Source organism: Syngnathus scovelli, chromosome 6, assembly GCF_024217435.2.
Source record: "Syngnathus scovelli strain Florida chromosome 6, RoL_Ssco_1.2, whole genome shotgun sequence".
Taxonomy (NCBI): Eukaryota; Metazoa; Chordata; class Actinopteri; order Syngnathiformes; family Syngnathidae; genus Syngnathus; species Syngnathus scovelli.
Genome location: NC_090852.1, coordinates 10,913,282 through 10,941,131, shown reverse-complemented (window position 1 = coordinate 10,941,131; position 27,850 = coordinate 10,913,282). Strand labels below are relative to the sequence as shown.

At 41.7% G+C, this 27,850-nt stretch overlaps 1 protein-coding gene across 3 annotated transcripts; it reads right to left on the bottom strand.

Moving 5' to 3' along the window:
• LOC125971175 (zinc finger protein 536) lies at positions 1-27,682 on the bottom strand. 3 transcript variants are annotated; one of them, XM_068651021.1, is made up of 5 exons: positions 26,234-27,682; positions 26,089-26,155; positions 15,480-17,239; positions 7,498-8,271; positions 1-624 (listed from the first exon to the last, which is right to left on the bottom strand). In XM_068651021.1, the coding sequence occupies exons 3-5, from the start codon at positions 17,041-17,043 to the stop codon at positions 383-385; spliced, it is 2,580 nt and encodes an 859-aa protein (XP_068507122.1). In that variant the 5' UTR covers positions 17,044-17,239; positions 26,089-26,155; positions 26,234-27,682; the 3' UTR covers positions 1-382. The 3 variants fall into 3 exon arrangements, with proteins under 3 accessions (XP_068507122.1, XP_049580152.2, XP_068507123.1); XM_068651022.1 differs by having other exon boundaries at positions 477-624; positions 7,498-7,571; positions 7,652-8,271; positions 26,089-27,682; XM_049724195.2 differs by having other exon boundaries at positions 26,089-27,682.
• Positions 27,683-27,850: the final 168 nt, after the last annotated feature.

Below are 27,850 nucleotides of genomic sequence, written 5' to 3'. Positions count from 1 at the left end.
TTTTACTTTCACATCACAGTGGACTTTATTATTATCATTATGATGATATGCAACCTCATTGCTACAGATAAATACATATTGTGGATCTTCAAGAAACACTGGAATGTACATAAACATTTGCTGTTAGAGGGGATATAGTAGTATTGCCCCACATTGCACAGCAGAAAGGACCCATATTTCTTTCACTGTAAGATCTGTCTGACGGAACCACAAAGGAGGGAGGAAGCGAAGGAACACTTGTCTAGTACTTAGTGTATGAACACTCAAACGCGTTATATTATTATAGAACATAAGAAAGTGCATAATAGCCCCTTTTAAATGAATATCTCAGTGTTTTTTACCAAAGCAATAATCATAACTGTCTGTATCCATGACAACAACATCAAGTCCCACAAAGCGATGCAACGTCGATCAGCTCTTTACCCGCAGCCTGAGTGTCTTCCGCAATGCTCGGTGGCGATCTGGACGGATCTGGACGCTGTGGTGTGTGCGAGCGGCGGAGACGGCGGTCCGGGTACAGGCTGTTGTCAAAGGGTTTTCGGTGGACGCAGATGACGTGTGTCTTCAGATTGCCCTTCTGCGAGGCACTGTAGGGGCAATATCTGCACGGGAATGGCTTCCGAGCTAGGAGGAGGAAAGGAGAAGAAAGGTTAACGAGTGAAAGAATCAAAAGAAGAAAAAAATGGAGCAGCTCATAGTTTGATGCAGTGCAGTTGCGCACCCGCAACCCACAATAATAAAAGTTTTGTTTTGTGTCACTCAAATCTGAGCGTCATCGTCTTTTGATGCAGTTGTGGCCAGTCAGTGTCATAAATAATGTAGTTTAATTATTAATTAGATAATTTCACGATGAGCCTAATCTGAATTCAACATCAAGGTTACAATGGTTCGACATTCTGGTGGAGCATTTGAAACACACAGTAAAGCGTTTGTACTCTTGGTAGGGAGCAATGTTGCTTGCTTATTTTCTTTCATTGTTATTTGTATTTTTCTCCTATTATTTATTTTTATTATTTTTATGTATATTATTTTATTATTATAGTTATATGGCATTTACTTATTGACTTATATTTATGGCTTGTTTTGCTGTAAATAGACCATTTATGAGTGATTAATTTGGTAAACAGAGGCTTGGGTTGATTTTGAACTTCTGAGATTTAAGAAACCCCCTCTAATCCATTGTCACCCATTTCCTGCTTGCTACGGCTGTACACACACACACACACACACGTCTACACAGACGCATACACAGTGATAAATAAACACACACGCACACAAGTGTTGAGTTGAGGAATGACAGACGTCTGCAGCTGAGAGAGGAAAGGAATGTCAAAACTTCCTGTCTGTCCCGTGCAACTTAACTCCAGTCGCTTTTCTTGATGTGGTTCACTTTAACCACACAAACAACAGTACATTGCAGTAAATGGCTTCCTCGTCTTGCCTGACCTTAATGTACAGCTTGAAGGTGTTGATGTGATTGAAAGAATAACTCCTTTACCTTTGTGCTTTGATGGACACGTGTCCTTAATCACTGCAGAGCTATTTGGGACAAGTTACCTCATCAAATGTCTTTCTCTTTTCCTGTCTGTCTTGCACTTCAATGTGTTTTTCAGTGATTCACAGTTACAGTAAACCGTGACGTGCTGATGTCATTTGACATCACTTCCCAAAAACCGAGGGCCGTCTCCCGTCTTTTTCACATTCTCCCTCCCCCTCTGCTTTTCCTCCCTTTTCCTTTCTATCACGCTCATCATCAGAGCCTGGACAGCTGCGGGAAGCTGAATACTGCGCGGTGCATCTACATAAAAATGTGTTTTGGGGGTGAAATTTGGGAAAACTCACAGAAGGTGTGTGCAATAAAAGGTAATGCTCCATCTGCTAGTGTATAATAACCTGATGGCCAATAAAGGACACACACACACACACACACACACACACACACACGCACGCACACACACACTCATCAGAAAGAGGATAAGGCTTGACACATGTGAATATCATCAGTGGCGCACAATGCTTTGCGTGTGGAGCGTTAAATGCGAAAGAAGGGGGCTCTAAATAGTAGTAATCGAAAGCCTTTGTTGAGCCCACTTTTTTAGCTTCAGTTAACGACGATGGAAAATCAATCAAATGTGACATGAAATGAAACTTTTATAGTTAAAATTGTCTACAGTCTTGACATAAATCCAAACAATGTTGCACATTGGTGTAAAAAAAAATAATAAATTAAATGACGATGCCCTCGTAAATTCAGGTTAAAACGAGTCGAAAAGGTCTAAGGCCTAAATCAGACCCAGCTTGTCTTTCATTTTTTCTGTTCCTCCTCTTCTCACCGGACCTGCTGACCCCCCCCCCCCCCCCCCCCCCAGCCCCTACACACACACACACACACGCACAAACACACACACACACACACACACACATCCACTCCCACAGGAGGCGAGGGGAGGTCCAGGAGAGGGCAACCTCCAAATAAGTTCCATTAATCATAATCACAGACCAGAGTCTAATGTAACTAATATTTTACAATTAGAGGAGACAGCATTGGGCTCGGAGCCATCCATCTCTTCACCACATGATCCTCTATTCATAGGTTGCTTTTCGCCACAGCTTTCAAAACGACAACATACACTAATACACAATGCACACAGTGTGTGTGATCCTATACCTTTACATGGACATGCATGGGCACAAATAGATTGGAAGGGAAATGAGAAAGGAGAGACTGTGAGGTGCTGACAGAAAGAGAGATGATATGCCAATAGTGTGTGTGTGGGGTGGGGGGGGGGGGGGGGTACAGTGATTGCTGATTTTGTAGAAGATATTTGCCGAAATTACACTTTAGCTGCGGCAAGCAAGAACACATAATATTTCACATCAATGTTTTAATTGGCACCACCCTCGCTGCATATCATGCAGCGCTGACAAAATATTAAAGCCCTAACTCATCGCAGTGATTTGGTCATTTGTGTTTGTTGCTCTGCTTTGTCCACTTGCAGACTAATCACTAGCATGTGTTCATGTGCAAGGCTGTCTTTGGTTAAACTCTTTTCAAGAGGATTTTACCTGCAAGAACCTATTCCTGCTGTAGATTTTTCTTAAAGCCAACTAAAGATATCAAACACAAAGTGGTTTGATTGGATTATTTTAGAGTACTATTGAATAATTTTGAAAGACATTTATAGATAAATAATTCCAGTTATCTTCTTTTATTACTTTGAGAATGAATTAATTCAATTAATTTAATGTAACAAACTTGAACTGTGTTTTTACGTATACGTTATTTTATTTTATTACACTGATTGCACTTATACATTTGATAGGTGAACATAGTTATTGGTATCTATGATAATTACCACGGAAAAAAAAGAAAATACGATTATACTATCAACCACTATTACTCACACACCATGAGGTGGTCACAAGAGAGCAGATTGAAAATCTCTGCACCAAAATGTAAAATGTATTCTATTTATTTGCTTATAATTTTATTTTGTTTTTTTACTTGTTTTGCGTCTTGTAACTCAAGCTGAGTTATGTTTTTTTGAATTTGTAAACGTATATATATGAGGGAAATGGTGATGGTGATGAGACTCATGCAATATTGAATCAGCAGCAGTATAAAAATGATTACAAAAAATGTTATCATGACCTGCCTCAGCTCCAAGTGCACATTTGTGTGTGTGCGTGCGAGAGTGTGTTTGTGTCTGAGATAATGACCATGATGACAGTGGCGGGGCCGACGGGGGCCAGAGGAGCTGAATGGTGACGGATGACACAGTGCTGAGCTCTGATGGCACACAGACAGTGAGTGATGACCGCACATCTTTCCCAGCACTCCACCCTTCATTATCTCTATGAGGAGAGGCACGGCACAAAAGAGGGCCGCGTTGCCCTCTCGCTGCCCTCGGACGACATCTGCTCATGGAGACGGGCGCATCGCCGCTTACTCCTCTTTCACCTCGCTGTCGCTCCATCTATCTCCATCTACTGCCATCTTTCTCGCTCCTTTTCTCTTGCTCCCTCCACGGAGGGAACACAGAGGTCAGACAATGAGATAATGACTCATCCCTTTCATACAGGGAGCCTTTTCTTTCTCTCCATTCTTAATCATTTCTGTATAGATCTTCTCATATTCACCGTGAGAGGACAGGCTTTATCAGTTCATTTGTCAACTGGCTCAAAGTTATCCAAGGGCATCATGTTATCAAAACACTTTTCCCTGTTGAGCCTTTGAAATATGATTGCACGGTTTCGGAGAAGTCGGTGCATTTTAGCGTGGAAATGCTACCATCTAGTGTCCAAAAAGAAGCATCGCAGGGATGACAGGCCGGGTTAAAAACACAAGTGACGGGAGGGTTCTGTTCTGTGAGAGACTAATGAGCATGCAGACAGGTTCAAACAGAGGTCACCATCTGGCCAATTACCATCGTTGGCACATTGGAGTCGACCCGAGCTGTCGACGCAAACGCATCACTCCATGTCCAGTGTGCCCGGCAATATGTCAGCGTGCCACTCGACATGCCATCCAGTGTGGAAAGGATGGGGGCAAACGGGAGACAGCCTCATGACAAAGCCACCTGGTCAGTGCCGCAGACAAGACAGTCTGCTGGGCCACCTGCTACGCTCACTTTCCGAGGACACTCCACGCGCTTCTCAATGTCACTCATCTGTCTCAATGTCCTGTTTGACTGACACCACCTCATTGAGGATCTCAAATTTGCTTCATGCGACAAAATCATTCGGCTGAATGCTTAAGAATGTTTGAAACTATTCCTTTCAGAGAGTGACTGCAGTAACTCAGAATAAGGGCAGAAGTATTGCAACTTAATGAAATGATCACCTTCCTGTTTGGCTCTGCCCTCTGAATCTTAATTGTTTGCCTTTACAGGACAATTTGGAACAGTTTATGGACGGCTCATTTAAGGCCCATAAAGCGCATGGTTAGAAGTGTTTGATGTGGAAGAACTGACCAAAATTCCCACAGATACAGTGGAGACATAGCAACACTATTATTATTTACAGTGGACTTACATACTGCATTTACTGTAACTGGCGTAACACTTCTCCTTTATTATGGTTATAAGTGTGGCCACTTTTATATTTAAAGCGTGTGTGGGCCGGTAGTTAAAAGTTGGGCACCAGATGTGTGATAGATATCATGGCGGAAGAGTGCCCTTCTTTGATTTAGGCCGTGAGAAGAAGAATTTCCTCAAGGCAAGAGACAAGCTATGATTTTGTTTGATATGTATCGGGGTCATTGCTTTTTGGTGATCTAGATAAAGGTGCAAAAACATTTATTTTCACCCTTTGAGCTTCAATGGCATCGAATTTATTTTTGTAAATCCCCACAAGCCAGGAAATAGCCTGCTGACTAACAAACAGTACACACAGATATAACTTTACACTATTATGATATAACATTGCTAAAACGACAAAGCAAATAGTGGCCAAAAAAACCTTATATAGCTGCAAATGAGGAGACCAACCTCATGTTTTCTTTTATTATCTCCAAAAAGGCCAGTTGTGCAAGTCCATCTTTTCTTTTCTTTTTCTTTTTGTAAATCCAAATGACATTAGGTGCAATTGCAAAAGTGTGACAACTCAGAGAGGCGTCGAAGGGGAGACATACCTTTTGCCACATTATAATAACCATCTGTGCAGGATGACACAAAACTACAAGTTGCTGTTTGAATCATAAAGAACGAGAACAGATGTGAATCTCTAATGGAGTTGACAGGCACTTTACTGTCTTTCACGTACGTAGGAACATATTGGGTTTTGGAATAAAAAGGAGGTGGGGAGGAGTGAAGGTGTATCATGTTGCACTCATAATACATGCATATCAAAGACCCCAGCTGTTGGATCCCCTCTCCTGAGAGACAGCATTATTAAATTCTGCACTCAGCAAGCGTATCACACCAGCACAAGAGCTTTAAGCCTCTCTATCAGGGGGCTCAATTGGCTTGGGTCATTTGTAACCTATCACACAAGGAGATTATATCACTCCTTAAAGTGTGGACGTAATCAGTGAGACACACCTGAGTCTTCCTTAGCTTGGATCAGTGACAACTTTAAAATGGGAGGAGGAAAAAACAGAAAACTTGTTTCCAATCTGTGAGCTTTGTTATTTTCAGTTCAGGTGATGCTTTCAGTCACACATCCCTTTCACACTGGTGGCTGCCATAGTCTTTTATGGGAGGTGTTAGGGAGCATCTTGGAACTAACAATGCGACACATTTATAAGCAATTTCCCAGAAACTTGATGTGACAGTGATGAAAATCCCCAGACGCATGCTGTACGACAGGAAGCAAATGCATAATTAACCTTTATGTCCACTAGGGGGCAGAATCCACCTTCTAATCTTACAGCGTCACTTTTATATTGTTAGTTTTTCTCTAATTTCATACCAACAAGGTACAGATTTTACATGACCTAGCTACAATAAAAATGTCACAATTAGTATTTTGCCTTCTTGTAGAAGTGTATTTCATTGTCCAGTCTGTAACTATACTTGTATTAGACTTATTCTCAGGCAAACATAGGCGCCCAGATTTTCTGGGGCTTCCAAACGTCTCCTAAAAATAATATATATAAAGTCTTTTTCAGTTTAGATTTTTTTTTTTATTGTTTAGTCTTAATTCACTCGCTTAAAAACACAGCAAAATGTTGTTGATTAGCTCGTGATCACTTTGGGCCCTCTCCCCTTCTCATGCTATTCCAACTCCCTACTGCATATGTGCAGGGTCGATTTAGGAAGACCTTAGAAATAGTAACAACAAACAAGTACCAAATATATTGGTGCATTGTGAGGAAAATCAAGTGGTGTAATCACAGTGGGGCAGAAAACTGACAATTGCTGCTGCTATATAGACCCATGAATAGATTTGCCAATTGCGTAAAGGCAACCCTAGCTGGTAATTTGAACAGCGATACCGTACATTATTTGTAAAAAATAAATAACATTTCTAACTGTTATTTTTTTTCCCCAGTATTTATTTTGCTGACTCCAAATCTGCCCTTTTTTCTCTAACAATCAGGTTTTAATAATAATAATTATTATAATGATAATGATAATGATTATTATTATTATTATTATTATTATTATTATTATTATTATTATTATCATTATTATTATTATTATTATTATAACGTATTTAGTTATTTCATCAGATTTATGAATAAAGGTTAGGTTCAGTAATAAGTGTATTTTTTTCCCCAAAAAAATCACAGCTTTTAGTAGAACCCGTATTGCTTGAAATGAAAATATTTCAAAGACTCTCCAATGTGCTAGGGGGAAAAAGTTAAGACATTCTTTTAATCAGCATCAAAAATATGTTCAGGAATGCATAAAGCCAGTCTCGGACTTGCTGCTGACCATTGTAATTTTCAGACCAATTAGGTGATAATTTCCCACTGCACACCTGATGATCTACTGTGCTATGGGACACCGGTTTCAATGGGAACAACTAATCCAACATAAAGAAGATGCTTACCTGATGCAATGTTACTTGTGTTGCCCCCGCCGTTCAGGATGGTCCCATGAGTGCCACTCCGGTTCTTCTGGGCTCTGAGGAGTGAGAGCAGACCAGCTTGCTGATAGGGATTGATCAGATCCCGAGCCAGCTTCTCAGGGGAGGACATGCTCACTTCTGCTGCAGTCCACGAGCCCATCTCGTCACGCTTTCTTCCCGGGATGTCAGCCTGGCCCTCATCCTTCAGCTTCTTCCACTCAATGGCATCTTTGTCCGGCTCTTCTTCAAGACTCGTTTTCCCGACTTCACCTGTTGACCCTATATTCTGTTTCTCCACACCTTGTTTTATTCCTAAATGATCACACCTGTACACAGGTTTCACATCAGGTTCAGTGGGGTAATTGCAAAGTGGATTGAGTCCATTGCTGAGGACACCAGACATTTGGACCAGCAGAGCAGGAGACACGGTGGAATGAGAAGAAACTGACAAGTCTAAAGGCTCATACTGGGACTTGATGGTGCGAACGGAAGCAGGACTATCACTGGCTGGATTCTTGTCAGGGACCAGCAGGGCATTTTCTCTGTCTGGTGAAAGGAAGTGAGCGCTCACAGGGCTCCCGTCCTCCCTGGACCGGGGTCGCGGCTTCGGGTTGGGACTGGAGCTTCTGCTGCTGGTGGCCTGCAGCGGAGAGGACAGATCCCTGCTGCTCTGCCAGGACGGGAAGTGGTAGCGGTCCAGCTGGAAACCGATGGCGGGGTAGTCGCTGGAGGGTGGACACTTATAGACATTGTCACCTAATGCACACAAGAGCAGCAAACACATAATCAAATTGCGTGTGCATAGCAAGCATTTTGCTCTGAGAAAGGCACATGTAGCAACGACCGTTCTCAGCATGAAAAATGTTGCAATCCCACACCGGGCTGAGTTGAATGATTTAAGCGGTGCCCCACAGTAAATCATGCTTGTAATCAGCTTTCAGCTCCAGTGATCCATCATTTTACAGTATGGATGCCACCACCGTGTGCAATAAATACACCCAAAGATGTTAACACTAAACAAGATTCCTGCAGAAATAATAAAAGAGTGAAATTGTAAAACATCCAGAAGAGGGTGGTGATTGTGGACAGATAGAGAGAGAGGAAGCCCTGTTCTATCAAAGGGAAGAAAAAGAGTTTCACAGTCATGTGATCGGTTCTGATTAACACAATGTACTTGCGCTAAATTTATTTTTGCATTTCACTTTCAAAATGTTATTAATATAGAGAAGGGCAGAGTGATTTTTTTTCTCCATGTTTTTGTTGCCAAAGCTTTAATGCCCCTCAACCTTTAATTATCTGATATTAATGTCATAATGTCTGCTTCTTGTGTTTACCTACAAAGTAATCCTCACAGTGATCTAGGAAACACTCCAGGGTTAAACACACTAAGTTCCCTGTGACCGTTTTGAATAAGAGATCGTCGGGCGCGTACTGTCTTTAAACAGCCCAGCTGTTTCGCTGCCATTCCAATTACAGTAAAAGTCATCCAACGCCATTAAGCCACAAATATTGGCAGTTTATTGCCCAACATTCTCTTGGCATTTGAAGGTCAGGCCATACATTATACTGTGTCTTTTAGGGATGCGTCTGGGATAGGCAGATAAACCCACCACCATTAATTTAATTCCATGCATATTGATGCCTTATTGTTCTTCTTTAATGGACTAATATCTGAGTTACAACAGTGATTCATTCCCGCCAGAGAAATATCAATTTCATACACCTCGAGATGTGACCCTGAGGTAATTCTCCAGATCTAATGATCTGAAGTCGGCACTCGACTTTGTTTCCAACTTTAATAGAAAAACTACAATTGTGCAGTGAACGGTAGTAAAAGGAGGGTTTAGCTTCTTTATGTTTGTAATGTAAAAATCCATAAAATATCAGAGTCCTTGAACAAAAGTCATTGCTTTGTGTACTGTGCCAACTCACTCACAGACCATAACATTAGGTACACCTGACGTAATCTAAGTAGAGCTGTATAATATGTTCTAAAATTAATTTTGATTGACACCTTTGCAGAGGTACAACTTTGACTTGTTTTTCTTTTTAACGCTACATTAAGTGAGCAGATTATAAGAAACAGCACTCTGTGATACAGTACAGTACTACGCCACGGAAAACGACAAGCACAATAACATCTTGATATCTCTCTGTGTCCGTTAAAGCTGAGAATTATTGCTGTATCTGTGTAAATGTAGTGTTTTTACTGCAGCGCTTCAACTAAATTTCATTGGATTTTGGATGTGTTTTCGTAAAGCGGGCCATCAGTGTTATTACTGTGGCTGTAGATTTCATTGGTGGAGAAGTGTTACCTTATTAAAGATGTCATGCATGTATAATATTGTACATGTAACATGAGAAAGGCAAAAACTAGTATATAAAATGGCAATGCGGAGACATGCAATGCCGACAAATCCATACATGATATGTATGTGTGCGTGTGTGTGTTTTTGCTTTCAGCCTGAACAATTTAATGTCAGTATACATGAAATGTGCACAGCAACCAGCATCATGGATGTGCATGAGCGGGAAAGTGGCTTTAACAGCACCACACCCTTATGTCTCCAGTAAGAGAGCCCAAAAAAAAGATCTAAACTGCTTAATGGAACTCTTTCAGATGCTCTCTATATATCTCAATTATTCTGCGGTTTAAATTACGATGACATTGCCGGTCAGCCCCAAATGCAGAAAACACAAATCTGACCTCATCTTTCAGCATCCTAAAGCCATTTGCCAACCTACATGAGAGCAGTAAAACAACATAAAGACTGAATATTCCGCTGTTTTTTTGCTCTTCCTCTGGACCGGTGCCATCTTTGTGATTGCCTGGTTCATGCTAACTTAATCAGTTTAAGATTTACTTACACTGTCGAGCTTCACAATATGTGAGGGGAGTCATTTCAGAGCTTAGATTTATCAAGCAAAACTCCAATTACCGCATCATTACAAGCTGCCGCCTCCCTTGCCTAACACAGAGCGTATAATAAAGTGATGCATATGCGTTATCTGACCTTACTGGATGCAAAGAGAAAACTGTAAATAAATATGTAAAAGACTCCAGCAAGCCCGAAAAAGAAAAGAAAGTGAGCAACCCGACTTGGACAAGTGATTCATTTCATATGGAAATTGGCTTTAAGATTTATACCCATACAAGCCCATCAATGCAATCACAGTCTTGCATAGTATATGCTTACACAGCCATTTGGCAGTTATATTGTCGACATCAAACTGTATATGGTGCAGCTCTTTCTATATGTGCAATCAAGCACCTGAAATGCAAAACAGTTATTCATGGTTGCTGGTTTGGTTTAAGATGAAACAGAGTGAGAGTCGCACGCCAGACTGGTGAGAAAAACAGGGGCGCCAGATGTTCTTTGATGTTTATAATAGCATATATTATTAATATTAATTAGACCACACAGTCAATGACGCATTTGGGACGTTTCCAAGTCAATTAAGCCACACGGCATTCAGGGTACAGTGGAAACAATATTTCAGGGCAGGTGTTCAAAACTCCCTGGGTAAATCTTTTTATCTGCATGCTAGGAAAACAAGCATTTTGAGCTTAATTTCAGTCTCATATCTGCAATAGTAATTAAAAAGAGGATTAAATGACAGAAGTGCAACTGAGGTGCAGAAAGCCAACAGGTAATCTTCCTGCTTAAACCAGTCTGACTCACATTTATTAAAAAGAGTAACACCTTTCGAATCTGACAAAAATGCATACGCGCATTGTTGCAGCAGAGCCGAATAAATCGGGAAAAATCTCGTTCACTCATTAATCAGGACTTTTCTTAATAGCCCAATATTCTTATAACCCTGATGAAATGATATTATTATGAAAAGAGAAAGTTTCTTACACAACAGCTCTGAACTCAATGACTGTGTTTTGCTGAATAATAAACCGGCAGACGCATGAAAAAACTTTAATCACATTATTGTAAATGTGACTCTATAGAAGCCATTCACTTGAGAGGTCGAGGAATATGAAACCGATATTTACGTCACCACTCAATAATGAGTGAGTCATGTAGGAACATTGCTGTTGTTCAAGTAGTTTAAGGCATAGTAAAGGAAGACAAATGTAGCAGTGATTAATTCACTGGTGTATAGCTTCAACGCTCACCACACATTTATTCATACAGAGTTTGAAAGTGTTCTCTCTAAGATGACCTGCAATTTGGAGCATATTGAGGTCAAACGTCCCTGAACCCAAAGTAGTACAAAATGGAACTAAACCAACATTTCTGGAAAATGACTACAACTTTGGAGCACTTGTTGTTACAGCTGCAGCTATTGTGAAATAAAGATTTATTGTATTGTATTGCAAGACAAGATGGTCAAATTAATGAACATAATTATTATACATTTTTGGGGGGTGGGCAAATATTTTAAAACAACAATAGAGACCATGGACTGTTGGGTAATTGTACATCAAGCAAGAACAGGAAAGAATTCCACCTACAAAGCTTCAACAGTTACTCTTCTGAAGCTCCGAAACGCTTGTTGAGTTTGGTTGAAATGAAAGGTAATGTAACAAAGTGATAAATACGCCCCTCTCCCGGCTAGTTTGGAACGTGCTGCTGGCATCAAATTGCAAATGAATTAATATCAGGAAAAAAAGTTTATCGTTTGAACGTTATATAGTGCGTTCACTTGAATGCAAGGATTTGCAAATCATTGTCTTCTGTTTTACACAAGGTCCAAACTTCATTGGAATTTGTATCTAGCTGATGACAGAATACTAAAAAGCTTCATCTGGACCTGACTGTTATTTTATTCACTTAATTATTCATAGCGATAGTAATTTATGGTTCCTTTCACATTCTGTAACTCCAAAGTATTTTGTTTACTGTTCTGCAAAGGGTAACTGTTAACCTTTTCTTGCCATCCATCACAAAGAAGAGACTGGTAATAGGAGCAGCTGAAGCAAAAGTGTTGCTTGAGCGTAGTCGCAACATGCTTTGACATACATGAACGTACAGCGGTCAAATTACTGGGATTTGAACAGGAAATCATATTCTTAGTTCTGGCTGTCTTGATTGTAACAGTTTAAATGAACACTTGTAAGGAGAGAATTAAGAAGAAATCATGCAAGAGGACATCATCACATAGTGTCTGCTCACTGACCTTGAGGTTAAAAGTACTAAATGGGCTACTTAATTATTACGTGTCAGAGCATTTTAGGATTGTTTGGGATGTGTTTTCCTCTAAGCTGGACTAATGTAGGTCACAAGCCTAAAGCATGCATCCTTCATTAGTTGATCATCCTAAACGGAGTCGTTCCTCCTATGTGTATTCTCAAATCTGCCCTGATCAGATATTGAGCAAAGCAATTTGCTTCCTATTGAAAGCTGACTGTGATTTCTAATTTAAGATGCTATTTGTCGCTGGGAATCTAAATCCCGCGCAGTATCCGAACATATCAAACAAAGAAGCCGTCTCTCACCCTGACAGCCGTGACTGTACTATATTTGCCTTCCATATTGCGAACATCAATAACATCATGACCACCATGGGCTATAGTATGAATAATGCAGCCAGTAATTCTGGACTAATCAATGTTCCTCAAGCTGAACATCTGGCACTGGTAATTCTTTCTCAGCATCTCCGCTCTCCTGAATTAGAAAACACTTTCTCACTTCCTCCCTCCTCCTCTTGCTTGACGTCTAACCATCCAAAAAGGCAGACTTGATCAGTAACGGCAAGCACCCCCCTCACCCCCACCCGCCACCATCTCCCAAAAAACTTATCCCTCTGTTATTAAAGCCTCATCAAGTGGTGCGTGTTGGCCATATGTGTAGGATTTACCTATCTGTCCTGTAGCAGACCTGAGTGTTGAGCCCGGGCCAGCAGTGTGTGATTGTGTTAATTAATCTGTCATTGTGAGCGCGGGGAGCAGCTGCAGAGGTCTCAGGGATATATTGTCAGAGCTAAACAATGCGGTGCTAAGCCCCCAGAGTGAGTCTACCATTACACAGGACTAAGAACAGAGAGGAAAGGGGGGGGGGGGGTAGACAGAGAGCGAGAGAGAGAGAGAGAGAGAGAGAGAGAGAGAGAGAGCCCGGCGGATTCATCATTGACTAAAGCAATGACGCCTGACCTTTACAATGAATTAGTTTCCATGCTTAATATTGACTGAAATTAGAGTCTGATGCTGAATGTGCCATCCCTGCACTGTGTGCGCTCAAATCCTCAGCTAGCCAGCGATCATAAAGGTTTTCTGCAAATGACAGCATATGGTCTCGGAGATAGGGAAGAAGTGAAAACAACAGTGCTTAAATATGTTACTTAAAGGCGTAACTACAAGTGGAGTCAGCCAATATACGCCTGCAATTCCATGGAAAATATGCAGATAGTGGTAGATGTGCACAATGTGTAAACAAAACATCTAATGAGATTAGGCCTGATCCATTTATCTCAGCTACACGGACCGCAAGAGCACATCCGACTTGGATGGACTTTACTTAGTAGTAGACAACAGCCATGGTGACAAACTGATGGCAAAACAACACAATATGGCTCCGCTGTCCTCTCTTCTCTTAACTGTTATGGCAGTAATTTAGACCCATGATAGCATGTTAGCAGGATGCCATGACAAGAATGGCATTTACCCAGAGAGCCAAATCATCCAAACCACCAGGTGGAACAGAAGACTATCAATAAAAATACCAGGTGGTAGATCAAATCATAAAAATCACTGGGTGGTATATATCAAATCATTAAAAACACCAGATGGCATGCATTAACATCTTGTGCCCCCGGAGGCAATCGGTTGAGGATGTGACAGATATAAAATAGAGGGTACTAATTATCCCTACAATGCCGATGATGCCATTATGTTTTTAAAAAGAAGACAAAGTCCTTGTGCGTGTCAGTAAAATCTACTGCGCCCTTGCTGACCCTACATTCCACATCCAGCTTCTCTTAAGTGGGAACAAAGACAAAGTCATGCCTATTTGGTACTGCTGCAAAATGTTTGAAGGGTGAAAACATATATTGAACATTATGACATGCAGTCATTTGAGCATTTCTTCTCAACCTGCCAAAGAGTAGACAAAGACAGCAGACAAAATATTAAAGGCATGCTAAAGTGACTCGGTACTTCATGTTCCATGAAGTTACGGGACTTAGAGAGACATTAAAATATGATGTAAGGGCTGCAGGCATGACATGTACCACATAAACATCTGCACTTTAAATCTGCCCTGGACATTTATTGCGTGTTATTCATCTCTCCATTCTTTTAACTGCATGTTTTTGAATATTTGTAATAATTGTAAGGTGAAAATAAATAAATAAATAAAAGAATTAACGCAGCAAATGTCAAACCCCTTTCCAACTATTCTCAATAGTCTACATTGAGATCCTCACTGAGTGCTGAATAAAAAGCCTGCCTTTTCAAATGTGATAATGCTCAGGTCTGATTGACATGGTCTGAGAGGTATTCATTTTTATTCTAGTGGTTGAAGCTTGCGCACTGCATTGCCATCGTGATGTTTGTTTCTACTTTCCCCTTTTTGTAGCTAAACAACCAAACCACCAAAACACCATGAGTATTTAGTGCAATTCATTAACTACTGCAATAATTTAAGATGGGGTTGACCATGAATACATGGTAAATGAAAATTACATTTTGTTCGAACAAATAATCACCTGGTTTTTACTTTGATAATTGACTCCATTACACTTGTGACCTTGAACAGGATGTTTATATTTACACTTTTGTCTTCAGATCATTTGATGTTCACATAAACTTTATTATCTTGTGGACTGTCGCCATCATATTTCCTATGCGGGAATCGGTTTTCTTAAAAGGACGAGAGGAAATAATGTACATATAAAGTACATATTAATGTTTATCAATTTCAAAGCTTAAAATTAGGAGAAACCCGACTGTCACTGGCAAGTAAATCATTCAAACAAACCCAATTATTAGCCGTATTGCTTCTCTATGTTACCTAGAGCTGAAGCTGGAGAAGAAGACTGTGGCCGACGTTCAAGGGCGCTTCCGGTCTCTGTGGCGACCTCGGTCGGCCCGTGATGACTAAGACTGCCTTTGCTGCTGGGCCGGCTGCTCGTGTTCCCGTCTTGGTCGGCGAGGCCCACTTTGCCGTCATCCAGGGGAAGGCGTCGCTCAGACAGGTAGGAGGAGCTCTGCTGGTTCTGCTGATCTTTAGGGTTGAAGATGTGCTGTGGGGGTGTCATGATCTGCCAGCCTGAATAGCTAACTGCATCTCTGCTGGAGATGACTTTCTGCAGGTAGTCCAGATTGGTGGCGCTCAGGGGAGGGTGAAGGTGGTTCAAGCCCAACAAAGAGGAGCCCTTAGTATCAGCGAGCGGGCCGAGACTTGGGGAAACCCGGCGACCTAACATCTCGCTAACTTTGATGTCAACACCGGCTGCGGCGAGTAACTGGCTATAATCTGTCTGGTCGGCTCTCTCGGCCGTTAGGAACCTGTTGTGAATGCGAGAGACGTACTGCGAGTAGAGGTTGCTCTGGTAATCTTCTGTCAAATGAGTCATGTTAACAGCGTTGTCATGATGAGGCGGGAGATGAGCCTTGGAGGCCAGCTTATTCAAGTGGACCTTCATGTGGTTCTTGAGAAACCAGGGTTCTTTGAAGCGACGGCCACAAATTTGACAGCAGTGCTCGAAAGAGTCCTTATGCTTCCTCATGTGACCCTTTAGGAACCAGGCCTGGCTAAAGGTTTGTCCACAAACATCACAGGGGAATTCACCACCAGGCTTCCCCTTATCATTGACCCCCACCGTAGGCTTCTGTCCTGGCCCTGAATCAGATGTAATATGCGTCATCTCAACATGAGCAATGAGCTCCTCCTCTTGGGCGGCAGCAAACTCACACAAGGTGCATTTATAGGGTTTGTGCAGGATCCGGATGTGACGCTCAAGCTCCTGCTGCTTTCTGAACTTTCCCTTGCAGAATGAGCAGCGAAACCCGACGGGTGGGGGCTGGTTGGTCTCATCATGGATGGCGGTGGCTTTCGGGGACGTGGACGCTACGGGCTGGCTGCTGAAGAACTGCTTTGGAGTCTGGGCCTGTTGGGGTTGTTGAAGCTGCGTTCCGACGGACGTTTGCTGAGAGCTGACATGAGCACCTCGCATGTGCCTGTCCCTCAGTATGGCCCTTTCCTCAAGCTCATGAAGCAACCTGTTCTCCTCCCTAATGCGTCCACGGCCTTTACCCAGAATGCCTTGTTTGTGGGTGCGCAGGTGTATCTTCAGGTTGCCCTTCTGTGCAGCCCGGTGGTCGCAGTAGGGACACTTGAATGGCTTTTCGCCGGTGTGTGTACGCATATGAAGCGAAAGGATGCTGTTGAAGCGGAAACGCTTTCCGCACAACGGACAAGGATACTTTCTGTTCTTGCGATTGTCATCCTGAACAGAGTTTACCTGGGTAACAATGCTTTGATTCGTAACCCTCAAGAACTGCGAGAGCTCAACTCTCCCGTTCATGCTGCTGAGAATTCTCGCATCCATGATTTGATTGGCCAGAAGCGCCATCTGGCTCCTAATTGGGCGGGTGGCCGGCCTAATGAATCTGTCCTTTCAGTGTCTGGCTAAAGTTACAGACTAGTGGTCAGGGGTGTTTGAAAGGTCTGCAGTGAACTGTGTGCTGGCTTGCTTGTACTTATTCAGTTTAAAACAGGATGTGGATTCATGCTGATCAGATGAAATCTCGGCTTGTTGCAGCTCAGACCTAAAGAGAGAACAAAGGGAACATTAAGTGCATTCAAATTCTGGTAAAACAAAGAAAGCATTCACAAGCAAAAAAAATAAATAAATGCAAAAACTATATAGATCGCTGTGGAATCTCTTAGCTACTGCGCTTGACGTCAGAAGGCTCACTTTATACTCATTATTAGTCATTCAAATGTCTGCTGTAAAATACCAGAGATGCACTTCAAATAGGTCAGCAAATGATGCAAAGTAGGTTATAACTCTTCTCATCCTGTGTTAAGTATACCTGTGGTTTTACATTAACACTGGAGACTGTGACACTGCTGATTAAGTCTGACCACAAAGCTTCACTCAACAAACATATCACCCCTACTAAAGGGTAAGATGGAAATCTTTGTCTTGATCTTATGTGGTGCTGACACACAATACCAAGGCGGCACAAACATCAAAGTCTGACCTCTTCTACTTAGCCTCTGTTTTGCATTTCTCAAATAACCACCCCAAAAAAAAAAAATGTAAAAAAGAAAGATTAAAGTAAGGCACAGGAGTACTGAGAAAAATAAACAACTTAATGATGCAAAAATGCAAGCTCAGTTTAAGGGGGAAAGTATTCAAATTGAAAACATTTTTTTTCCTCCCCAGCACCATTCTTTGATTCAACTGTAGCAGCGAAACAAAGCCTCAAATTCACATGGTGCGACAATGGTAGGGGTCACATAAGCGAGGCCTGTGCTGCACCAAAGGGCACAGAACAAAGCCTTCACTGTCCGTACTGAATTAACACAGGCTTACATCATCCTGGGCTGCAACCTCAGTCACTCATGAAAATGATGTACACAAAACCACACAGTTAAAGAGCAGCAACACGAACTGAGCGGCATGACTGCACTCAACTATTGATCAGCAATCAATGTAACCATACGGACCTCATCTAATCATATCTGACAGGAACAAAAGTGAATGTGCTTCATATTACTTAACCTTCTGTTCATTTTTAAGTCAACCGCACAGGTGTGTGTGCGCGTGTGTGTGTGTGAGTGTGTGTGAGTGCGCACACATGTATTCAGTGTCATGGATTACAGTAATTTGAACTATTATTGCAGTGGCCTCTATTAATGGCATTATACAAGTAAGACTGCATGCAGCCTTGGACATGCAATGTGCTAAAGTATATCCAATTTGAAGTCTGCGCCCAAATCAATAATATCGATCAAATTCAAGTTCTGGCTGGCTTTTTGTCATAGAACCACAGCAGGACTGCATTTATGATTCCTTTAATAGGCAATTCACAGATGCTCTTTCACACGTCGGTCACATCCTATAAAAAGAGCGCAACCCCACACATTCACTCTCGGAAAATATTTGTGAGACACAAAAATCCCCTTTCGTAACAACATTATGAAAGCTGCTGTCTGTGTTGGATGTGGTGACCATGAAGGTGGTGTACACACACACACACACACACACACGCACACAGAAAAGATGTCTACTCGTTGAGATCAATATGCAGCAACTTGGAGCAAATCATGTCTGCTGTCGCGTAGAACTTTGATACTAAAAAGTCTTTGAAAATGCACTCGGCCGGCATAAAATCTTCTTCTTGTGTGTGTGTGTGTGTGTGTGTGTGTAAATGAAGGAATCTGTGTTTTAGGAGCAGCGGCAGAGCCATCAGGTGTTTTCCTTCTGTCAGAGTGTATTAGGCTCTTTTTTGGAGCAGATTCACAGAGTGCTTGAACGCTATTAAACATCATCTCACAGCAGCAGCTCTCAGGCAGGGCGGCGCATTGACGAACAAGGAGCAGGTGCGATTACATGCAGGCAATAACGGAGGAGAAATGTATCACAAATTTAAACAAGCTATGGGAGCTGCGCATTCCGGATTACTTTCGTTGTAACCGTATCAAAAATTGCCGCATTTATTTTTACTGCTGTCAGCCAAAAGAATTTGTAAGCTATTTAATCAACATGCAAGTGGAGATGTAATCTTTTAACTTTGTTGCTGCTGTATATTGTCAGCTAGGATGGATGGACAGTATTGTAAATCTATAGTGAGGTGACACCGCGGAAGCGCATGAATAAAATTTATGGATCAGAAGTGCATATTTCTTTTTTAACAGCAGATGCAAGGCATTAATAATTTGCTTGCTTGGTGGAGCGGAACACAACATGCACCACAAACAGCTTCTGTAAAACTGCAGAATTTAAATGATGCATAGAAATTAAAGCTTTATGAATAAACGCAATTATTTTTAAGACAAATGAAAAGCCATGGAAAATCCTGCTCAAGTCAATCAAGTCTTTTTGTGACTTGATGACACAAAATCTGGCAATGCAATCATGTTTCTATGAACTGGATTTGCTTTGGAAAATAAACACGACATGCAGATGCACCTTGTATATAGGACACCATGTCATTAGAACTACAGGAACTGAACATTGAATTATAATGGACCGACTAATGATACAAATGTATAGCGTGAACTATTGTGGAAAGGTTTTCAGCCACTATTGGATGTTTTTTTATTTTTATTTATTTATTACTCAACCACGGTATAGTATGGGTGCCTGTGTAATTCCCAGTTTGACATTTGAAAAGTTACACATTTTTTAGAGCATTTACCTGTTCGCATTTTTCAGTAGCATGGAGAAAAAATGTCCTGATGCTCTTATTTCTTTGTTTTTAATTTTCATAGAAAAATACTGTCTACAGTATGTGTATTTATTGTATTGTAGTGTTTCTTTGACTAAGACAACAATCCGTTATTTTTTACCATAGACACACACACGAATAATCAAGTCACTCAACCAAACGTCAGCGTTGGAAGGCAGAAGGTTGTAGCGTGTAGGTGGACCTTTCACCTGCACACACGCATACTCACTCACCCCCGATGGGCTTATCCAATCACGTCAGCAGGAGTGGATGTATGTTTGATGATTTAATTCAAAATAATGGAAACAGGTATTTTTGACATGCATCCCAATTCTACACTACACACAAATATGTAGATAAATTATTTATAATGTATTTATTCAATTTATTTGAAGTGTTCACTCGAAACATAATATTATTATATTAATAAAATATTTGAGTCAGCTCTTGTATTTTATATCATTGTTGTTGCTGCTCAGTGTTTGTAGGACATATTGCCATTACACTTACTGGAACTGAACGTTGAATTGTAATGGGATAAATATTGATCAAAATATGGATGCTACAGTACGGTGCTGCGCAAAGCGTCGCGCCGCTATTACTTTTATTGTTTTAGCAAGACCATAATGACCATAGAATTCCTCAGACATTTTATGAGATAACAATCAAAAGCAGTATGAGAACTAACTTGGCAAGCTTTCAGTGTAAAACCACACTTTTATCGTCCGATACTCAAAATAGTTATACAATACATTTTAAGACGTCGATTTACAACTATGCTAGGCGAAAATGAAGTTATTACAACTAAAGAAATGCTGCAGAATGATTTGCAAAGGTGTGAAGAAGGTGCCTTTTAAAATCTTGTGCAACGGGAGCCTAATTAATGCCATTGCTATCACATTTTGTCCATCAAAATTATTATTATTAAAACATGAAAACAGCAAAGCTTTTTTGTGGTGGCCTTTAGCACATCAAACTGTTTGTACAAATACAGTACAGAAAGCTGCATTAGAGCAGAAAAAAACTCGAAAGAAAATAATTGCCCAAATTTAAGAAGTTACCATGCCAAATCCCTGATTGATTAGTTTATGGATTTAAAGGTGGTTAAAGATTCTCTGACTCTTTCCCGCACTGCATGGGTGTTTTCTATACATATGTCTGTAGTACAATCAAAAGTGAAAAGAAAAAAATCCCCCCCTTCTGGATATTATGCTTATTGTATCATTTGCGATACAGGTGCTGTACGTGTTGATGCAAAACATTGCCACCTTCAAAATGAAAAAAAAAAGCCTACATCTTCTGACTTCCATGTCAGCATGAAACAACAGTTTCATCCGGAATGACCAAGAAATTTCATGCGTGGGCTGCCATACATCATGCCCCCTGTGTATCATTTCACACACACATAGCCAATCAGCCAACCAACCATCCTGTGGAGTGTCCTGTCAGGGTACCGGGGGCAGTAGTAACGCAGCTGCCCACCCTGACCCGGACAAAAGATAGCACCCATACACTTTCTGACAACCAGATTAATGAAAGCCTATAGGAGCTTCTCTGTAGGCCCCCCCAAATGCCTGACGGAGATAGAATAGTCTAACCAGCGCCATTCATTACTGCAGAAGCAAAGAAAGAGCACACACAGCACTGACAAACTAGCTCCTTGTGAGTAATAGCTAAAGAACTCATATAGGAATGCGCACACATTTGTTGTGTATGTGGAGAATTGATGCTTTTGCTATCAAAACTGGAAGAAATATGACTGGGAGTCAGTCGGTGGCCCTTCGGTGACACGCACCTATTTGAGAGTCAGCCTGTCGGCGGCAAAGAGGCTTTTGATCAAGCAGCGTTGTTAAAGCAAAGTAATGCTGATTGAGTAAATTGCTCTAAATTTGCGTGGAAATCCTGTTGGGAAATAGATGGGACACAAAGAGATTCAAAATAAAAGACTTACTTGTAACTTTGACTGTCTGCATTTGCACTTTTGATGGAAAGTGAAACATTTTCTTAAGGCTAATGATTGCATGAATCCATCCGTGCGACAAGCAACTGTTATAAATGGCCCAAATTTTCAAGAGGAGGATCCCCGCAGTGTCCTAACCTTGCTACAGTTTTTCATATATAAACGTTGCATTCATGAGCTTCCTGGAATGCCTGCAATAGTGCTCACAATAAGTAACACAAACACAGTCTCCTTAATACTCCCTCATCAAATAGTGTTTTTGTGCATGCAAGGACACACATTCTCACATGTAGTCACTATCTCCCTCTCTCTGCCCGTAATGCTCACACACACACACACTCGAGCATGTGTATATAGAATGTATTTTAAATCACTCATGTGTAAACAGTTGCTGGTGTTTGCACAGGCCACCTGTTCTTCCTGGACACAAACAAAGCTTTTGGCGTATGATGGGCTATGTTAACAGTGTGGCGTGCGTAGGGGATGCCTTGTGCAAGACAAGCCAATCCACATGGTGCGGGCCCGCATCAGATGGTTGGGCCCCCGCAGGCCCGCTGCCAACGCCAACAGAACTCACACAGATCTCAAAGAATGGATCTTTTTGGTATGGTGACAACACACTGACATGGTTTGTGCAACTTCCTGTCCCACAGTGCAAAAAGGCAGGATCGCCCTGTAAACTCCCATCGCTATTTCATTTAACTCAGCGAGCGCCTTTGCCTGCATTTGCATGATATGAACGATGCTCCTTATTCGCAAAGTGGCGCCGAGATGGCAAAAACGGGGGGAACTGGAGATGTGTCGACTTTCACTTGCCAAAGCACTCGGAGGCACTAAAACAAAAGACATTAAACGAGTCATCACAAAACCACAGCAGGAGTCGGGTAATGCCACTTACAGTATCTCATTAAGCTATGGCATCTACAGGAAAAAAATGACAAACAAAGAGTATAATCCAAGGCACATTAACTGGGCTGATAATTCAATGAGCCCTCATTTGGCAGCCATCTTGCTTTCGTGATGGTCTTTTTTTTTTTTTTTTTTTGCCACGGCAACACGCGCACACACATGCATATTCTTCTTCCTCGACCCACCCCCTCTCTCTTTCAAAAACAACAAAACATCCACCATTAGACAACGGGGTACCAACGTAATTAGAAAATGACTTCCTTTGCAATCCTAGCTAAGTAGTTTACACACTGTAATTACAGGGACAAAATCATCTTTTCATCATTCCACTGATTGAGCTCATCAACCCAGTGGGATCTCAGGACTGTGCTCAGGCAACATCTGGGCTAAGAGAATTAGCCCCTGAGTTGAGCAGGCCTTACGCGATGGCAAGCGACGCATGCCGTCCATCCATCCGTCCGTCCGTCCGTCCGTCCGTCCGTCCGTCCGTCCGTCCGTCCGTCCATCCATCCATCCATCCATCTATCCATCCATCCATCCATCCATCCATCCTGGAGACTATCCTGTCCATCGTTACAGGAAAGCTGGAGCCTATCCCATCCAACTACGCGGGAACGACACAAAACCACACCCTCAATCGGTCGCCAGTCACACCAGCATTCACATACGGCCGTGGGAACCGCTACGCTATCATCCGCGTCTTGAAAATGTGCTTTTTTCGGTAAACATGAAACTTTGGAGAGCAAGGTCACCGCATAGCGACTATCTCCATATCACACCTCCAGTGGCATATCAAACTTTGACTCCCCATACTCCAAATTGTCAATAGGCGCACCGGCGCAGCTCGACCTTGGTGCACAACGACTTGCCTTTTCATGAGAATGTCTGTTTATTCTAATTGTGTGTTTGCAGCCTTGACTTTGTAACAAACACGCATGGTGTTGAAGGTGAAGTGCCTTGTCGGCCTGTGTCCTATGTGCGGCGGCTCTGTGTTGGCAACAGAGGCAAGTGTTTAATGTGGCAGCTGTTAGCCTCGTGGATTTTCACTAATCACTCTCTCCTGATTACTCTGATGAGTGTATGATGCTCTTAAAAAATCAACCCGCAGTGGAAATAAAAAAAAAAAGAAAAAAGAAAAATAATTATCATCATCTCCCTAAGTAGTGCAGCTGCACCCGCCTGCAATAATTACAACTAGAACACAAGCGGCTTCTCCCATCACTTACAACCACTTATTATTAGAGGTAACGTTAATTGGTGCAGTGGTGGGCGACAATTCTTCACGGGGTTTGTCGTAAAAAGCCAAACCTTGAAAGTTACAGCACATTAGTGGTCTTCAAGCCAGGGTAGGGTATTAAAGCCTGCACGCAAGAAGCGCCAATAGACTGAGCCGGGGGGGTTGTAGACGCCCTATCAGTAGTAGCCCCTTGGTTGCACGGCTGCTTTGCCCTCGCTTCACCCTTCCCCCACTCCGGGTATCAGCCTGGCAGAAACAATTAACATTTTCATAAAAACAATTCCCTGCCTCCAATAGTCCGATGTAATTTGTTTTCCATCTCTGTTCATTAATCATTGTTTAAATCGGTGAGCCATCCCCTCCACTCTGCCATCTGCACTCAGCTGTGTTACAGATATGACACCTTCCGCCTTAATGGGAGCTGACAGCCAGGAGAGGAGGCCTGTGGAAAATAGCTTCCTGTGTGTGCACTTCCACCTCGCATAGTGCCAGCAGGTGAGAAAGGGGGTATCTAATAGCTTCTGATTAGTCTCAAATGCAAACACGTTGCAGCCGACAGCACGCAACACTTACACTTCTGCATTTAACACTGTGTGAAAAGATTGCAGCGGTGAAAAGGAGTGAAAGAAAAGTCAGACTAATAACAATGCATTCCACATTTTGCCAAAGTTCCTTAACGTTTTACCCCCACCTCTCTCCTCTAGTTAAATTAGTGCAGCGCTCCTACAATATGCTATTGTTTTCCTGGAATTGGGAGCAAGGTTATTAATTATTCACTGTTGTGTTCTCATATCATGGGGCTATGCTTTTCACTGTATTGCCTCATAGATCAAATACTTAGGGCCATGGTACTCGGGCGAATTTCACCAGGCAAAATCCTAAAGATATTATTATCGCAAAGCAGCCATTTGGGAGATTAAAAGTTTCCTGAAGAGTTACTAGAGTGGCTAGAAAAGGTTAAGATGCTCTCTCTCATGTTGCCACAGTATGAGAAAGACAAATAACTTTGTGATTTTAAGCCAAGAGTCTAAACAGCTTAGGCATTTGTTTGGCGAAGGAAAAGCCGACTCAGTGAGGTGCCAAAAAGTTCATCTGGCCTGTTGATTTCAGCACGGATTACTGCTATTCAAATCATGTGCCCCGTGTTCAAACAAGTGTGACTGTCAGGGGGGAGAAAGTTGCCAAGCCCAGCTTTTGTCATGTACGCTTATGTGAGTTTACTGCGGCATAATGAGAAAGAGGCTGTAATGATACACTTTCATGCCCTCCCTCTCCACCCATTTGCCTAATTTCCTCATCACTTTCAAACCACACAGTTTTCCGATTTAAAGATCATCAAAAAGAAAGAGTGCGGGGAGCTCGGTATCACTTGTAGCTAGCTTCTCTTTTCGCACAATAAATTATGTCACACGCGGAAAGCCTTATTTTTGGGATTGTCACAACTATTCTAACAAGGGCAACGCTAGAGTAAATGATGTGCATATTCAAAGCTGAATATTTCATGTTGATTGATCGCACTGACTTCTACCCACCTGCTCCTCCTCCTGTCCCACTGGAGCTGGCATGAGGAGAATTCAGTAATTGAGAGGAGCAGAGCGTGGTCTCCCTTTGCTCATATATGACAGATGGGGCATCATCGCTTCAAAGGAGAGCATTTGGAAACAGGAGGAAGGGGGACAAGAGGCTAAGGGGGGGCTTTGAAAAGGGGGCTGTGCCACTCCGTACAGGTGACAGGGGTGGAGAGAGGAAGACTGAAAGCATGTGCCTTGAAAAAAAGTAACAATTATTTTTAGGGGGGGGGGGGGAGTAATATTGAATATTTGTGTCTAGATGCTTTCCTGCACTGCCCCCCCCCCCCCCCAACTTGTTTAAAGCATGTTTATAATTCTACTTTATTAAATGAAACTCTGGCATAGCATGACTATACTTGTAAAAAAGAAAAAAAAATCGAAAAAGGGTCGCATGTTAATTAGTATGTGGGCATCAAAGAATTACAGTTGCAGAAGCCCACCACTAAGATTTCAATCTACTTTGTAAAGTCACATTTCATTAATACGGAGGTAAAGTCAGGCAGTTTTTTTTAGAAGCAAGCAACTTGATGACGAGTCTTACCTGACTTGGACAGGTGGCGTCAGCTCAAAGGATGGATGGTGAATGATGAGGACCGGACTCTTTCTCGCTATAGAAAAGGCGGAAGTCAGAGAAATACGGAGAGAATTCCCCTAAAAGAAATCAAATCAAAGAATGAAGTCTTCACCGTGAGGGCATAGCACTAGAGTACTCTTCGCTCCTCTTTGTATTTCCGTCGGAGAAGAGGAGGTAATGAAATGTTCCAAAAGGACTCGGTATACTTGGTATACTACGAGCCGTGTGTCTCCCTCATCTGGACGCTGACGTGGAAGTGGAACAGACGTGCGCCGTGCGTAAAAATGTGCGGCGGCGCGTCCACGGCGCCTCATCCATCCCCGCTCACATGCGTCTCTTTGAATACATAATGGGCTATTATGCGTGTCACATTTGATAAGGCGTTGAGAAGAAATTGGACGCCGAATGAAAGCTTTGCTTCAAGAGTAGGCGGGATTCTACTTCTGCGATTTTGGAGCGCTGTCAATAATGAAATGAAAAGATTTGGACTAATTAGCGTTGACGTTGCAGCGAAGTAAACGCGTCCCTTCAAGTGTTTGAATAGTATGACGCTTACATGCAGAGAATTCATATATTTTCACCTTACGAATCAATCTGACCTTGATTAACACTGCCGTGAGTATAGAACATGTCTTTAGCCCTAATAGACTCTTTTTTTCCCGCTTGCAACCAAAACGTTCACATTTCTTTACGATAGCAACGCTTACTTTTGACAGACGGCAATGGTGGAGAGCAACAAATACAAATACTTTCTTACTTTACTCAAGTAGATTTTTCAGGTCAATGTCTGTAGTCTACTTTCCTTGAGTATGCATTATATTTTTTTCTGACAACTTTTACTTTTGCTGCATTTGAAAACAGATCTGTACTTTCTGGTCCTGACTGTCACAATAAGCTTATTTCTTTTTTTTTTTTTTTCCGAACTTTGCAGATGACAACATAAAAAGGAGATAAACAGATGGAAGTAACGAAGTCAACCTCAGTGGAATTCACTATTGAGATCTTGGAATTTTTTTTAAAGACAGAAAGAGACTGATATGACATATGGAGGAATGTAAATTAGGGAGCATTAGCAACAGGAAGTGATTGGGACAAACAATGTATTCCCCATCCAGGGCCCTTTTAAAAAAGTTGAATCTGTAGTTAAGCTTTTATAGTTTTTTTGTTTTTGTTTTTAAACAAATATCTGCACTTCCACCTTCACCTGGAGCTTGAGAAACACGCAGAGTCTGTCAACCTGTATTTGTAAACTATAATGCTCTGCACTCTAAAAAATCTGATCCCGGCACAACATTGACAAATTTAGGTTACAAAATGCATGCATCTTTTCAACTTTTTTTTAACTCAGCCAGTATTGCGTACAACACTACCTACCTCAGGTACACCCTGGACTGATTGCCAGCCAACTGCTGGGTACATATGGACAAACAACTATTCACGCTCACAATCACACCTAGGGACAATTTAGAGTGGTCAATTGGCCTAGCATGCATGTTTTGGGAATCTGGGAAACCTACGCAGGCATAGAGAGAACATGCAAACTCTTCACAATCAGAAAAACAATGTTGGTCTTTTGATAATTGCATCCAAAAAGAAAAATATAGAATAGGTTTTATGGGGCCTGAACAGCACCAATTATGGATTTCCAATTGTAATCACAATAATAAATTGATCATTTCAAAGATGGCCCAGATAAAAAAAAAAAATCAATGAAAAAAATAAGATTTGT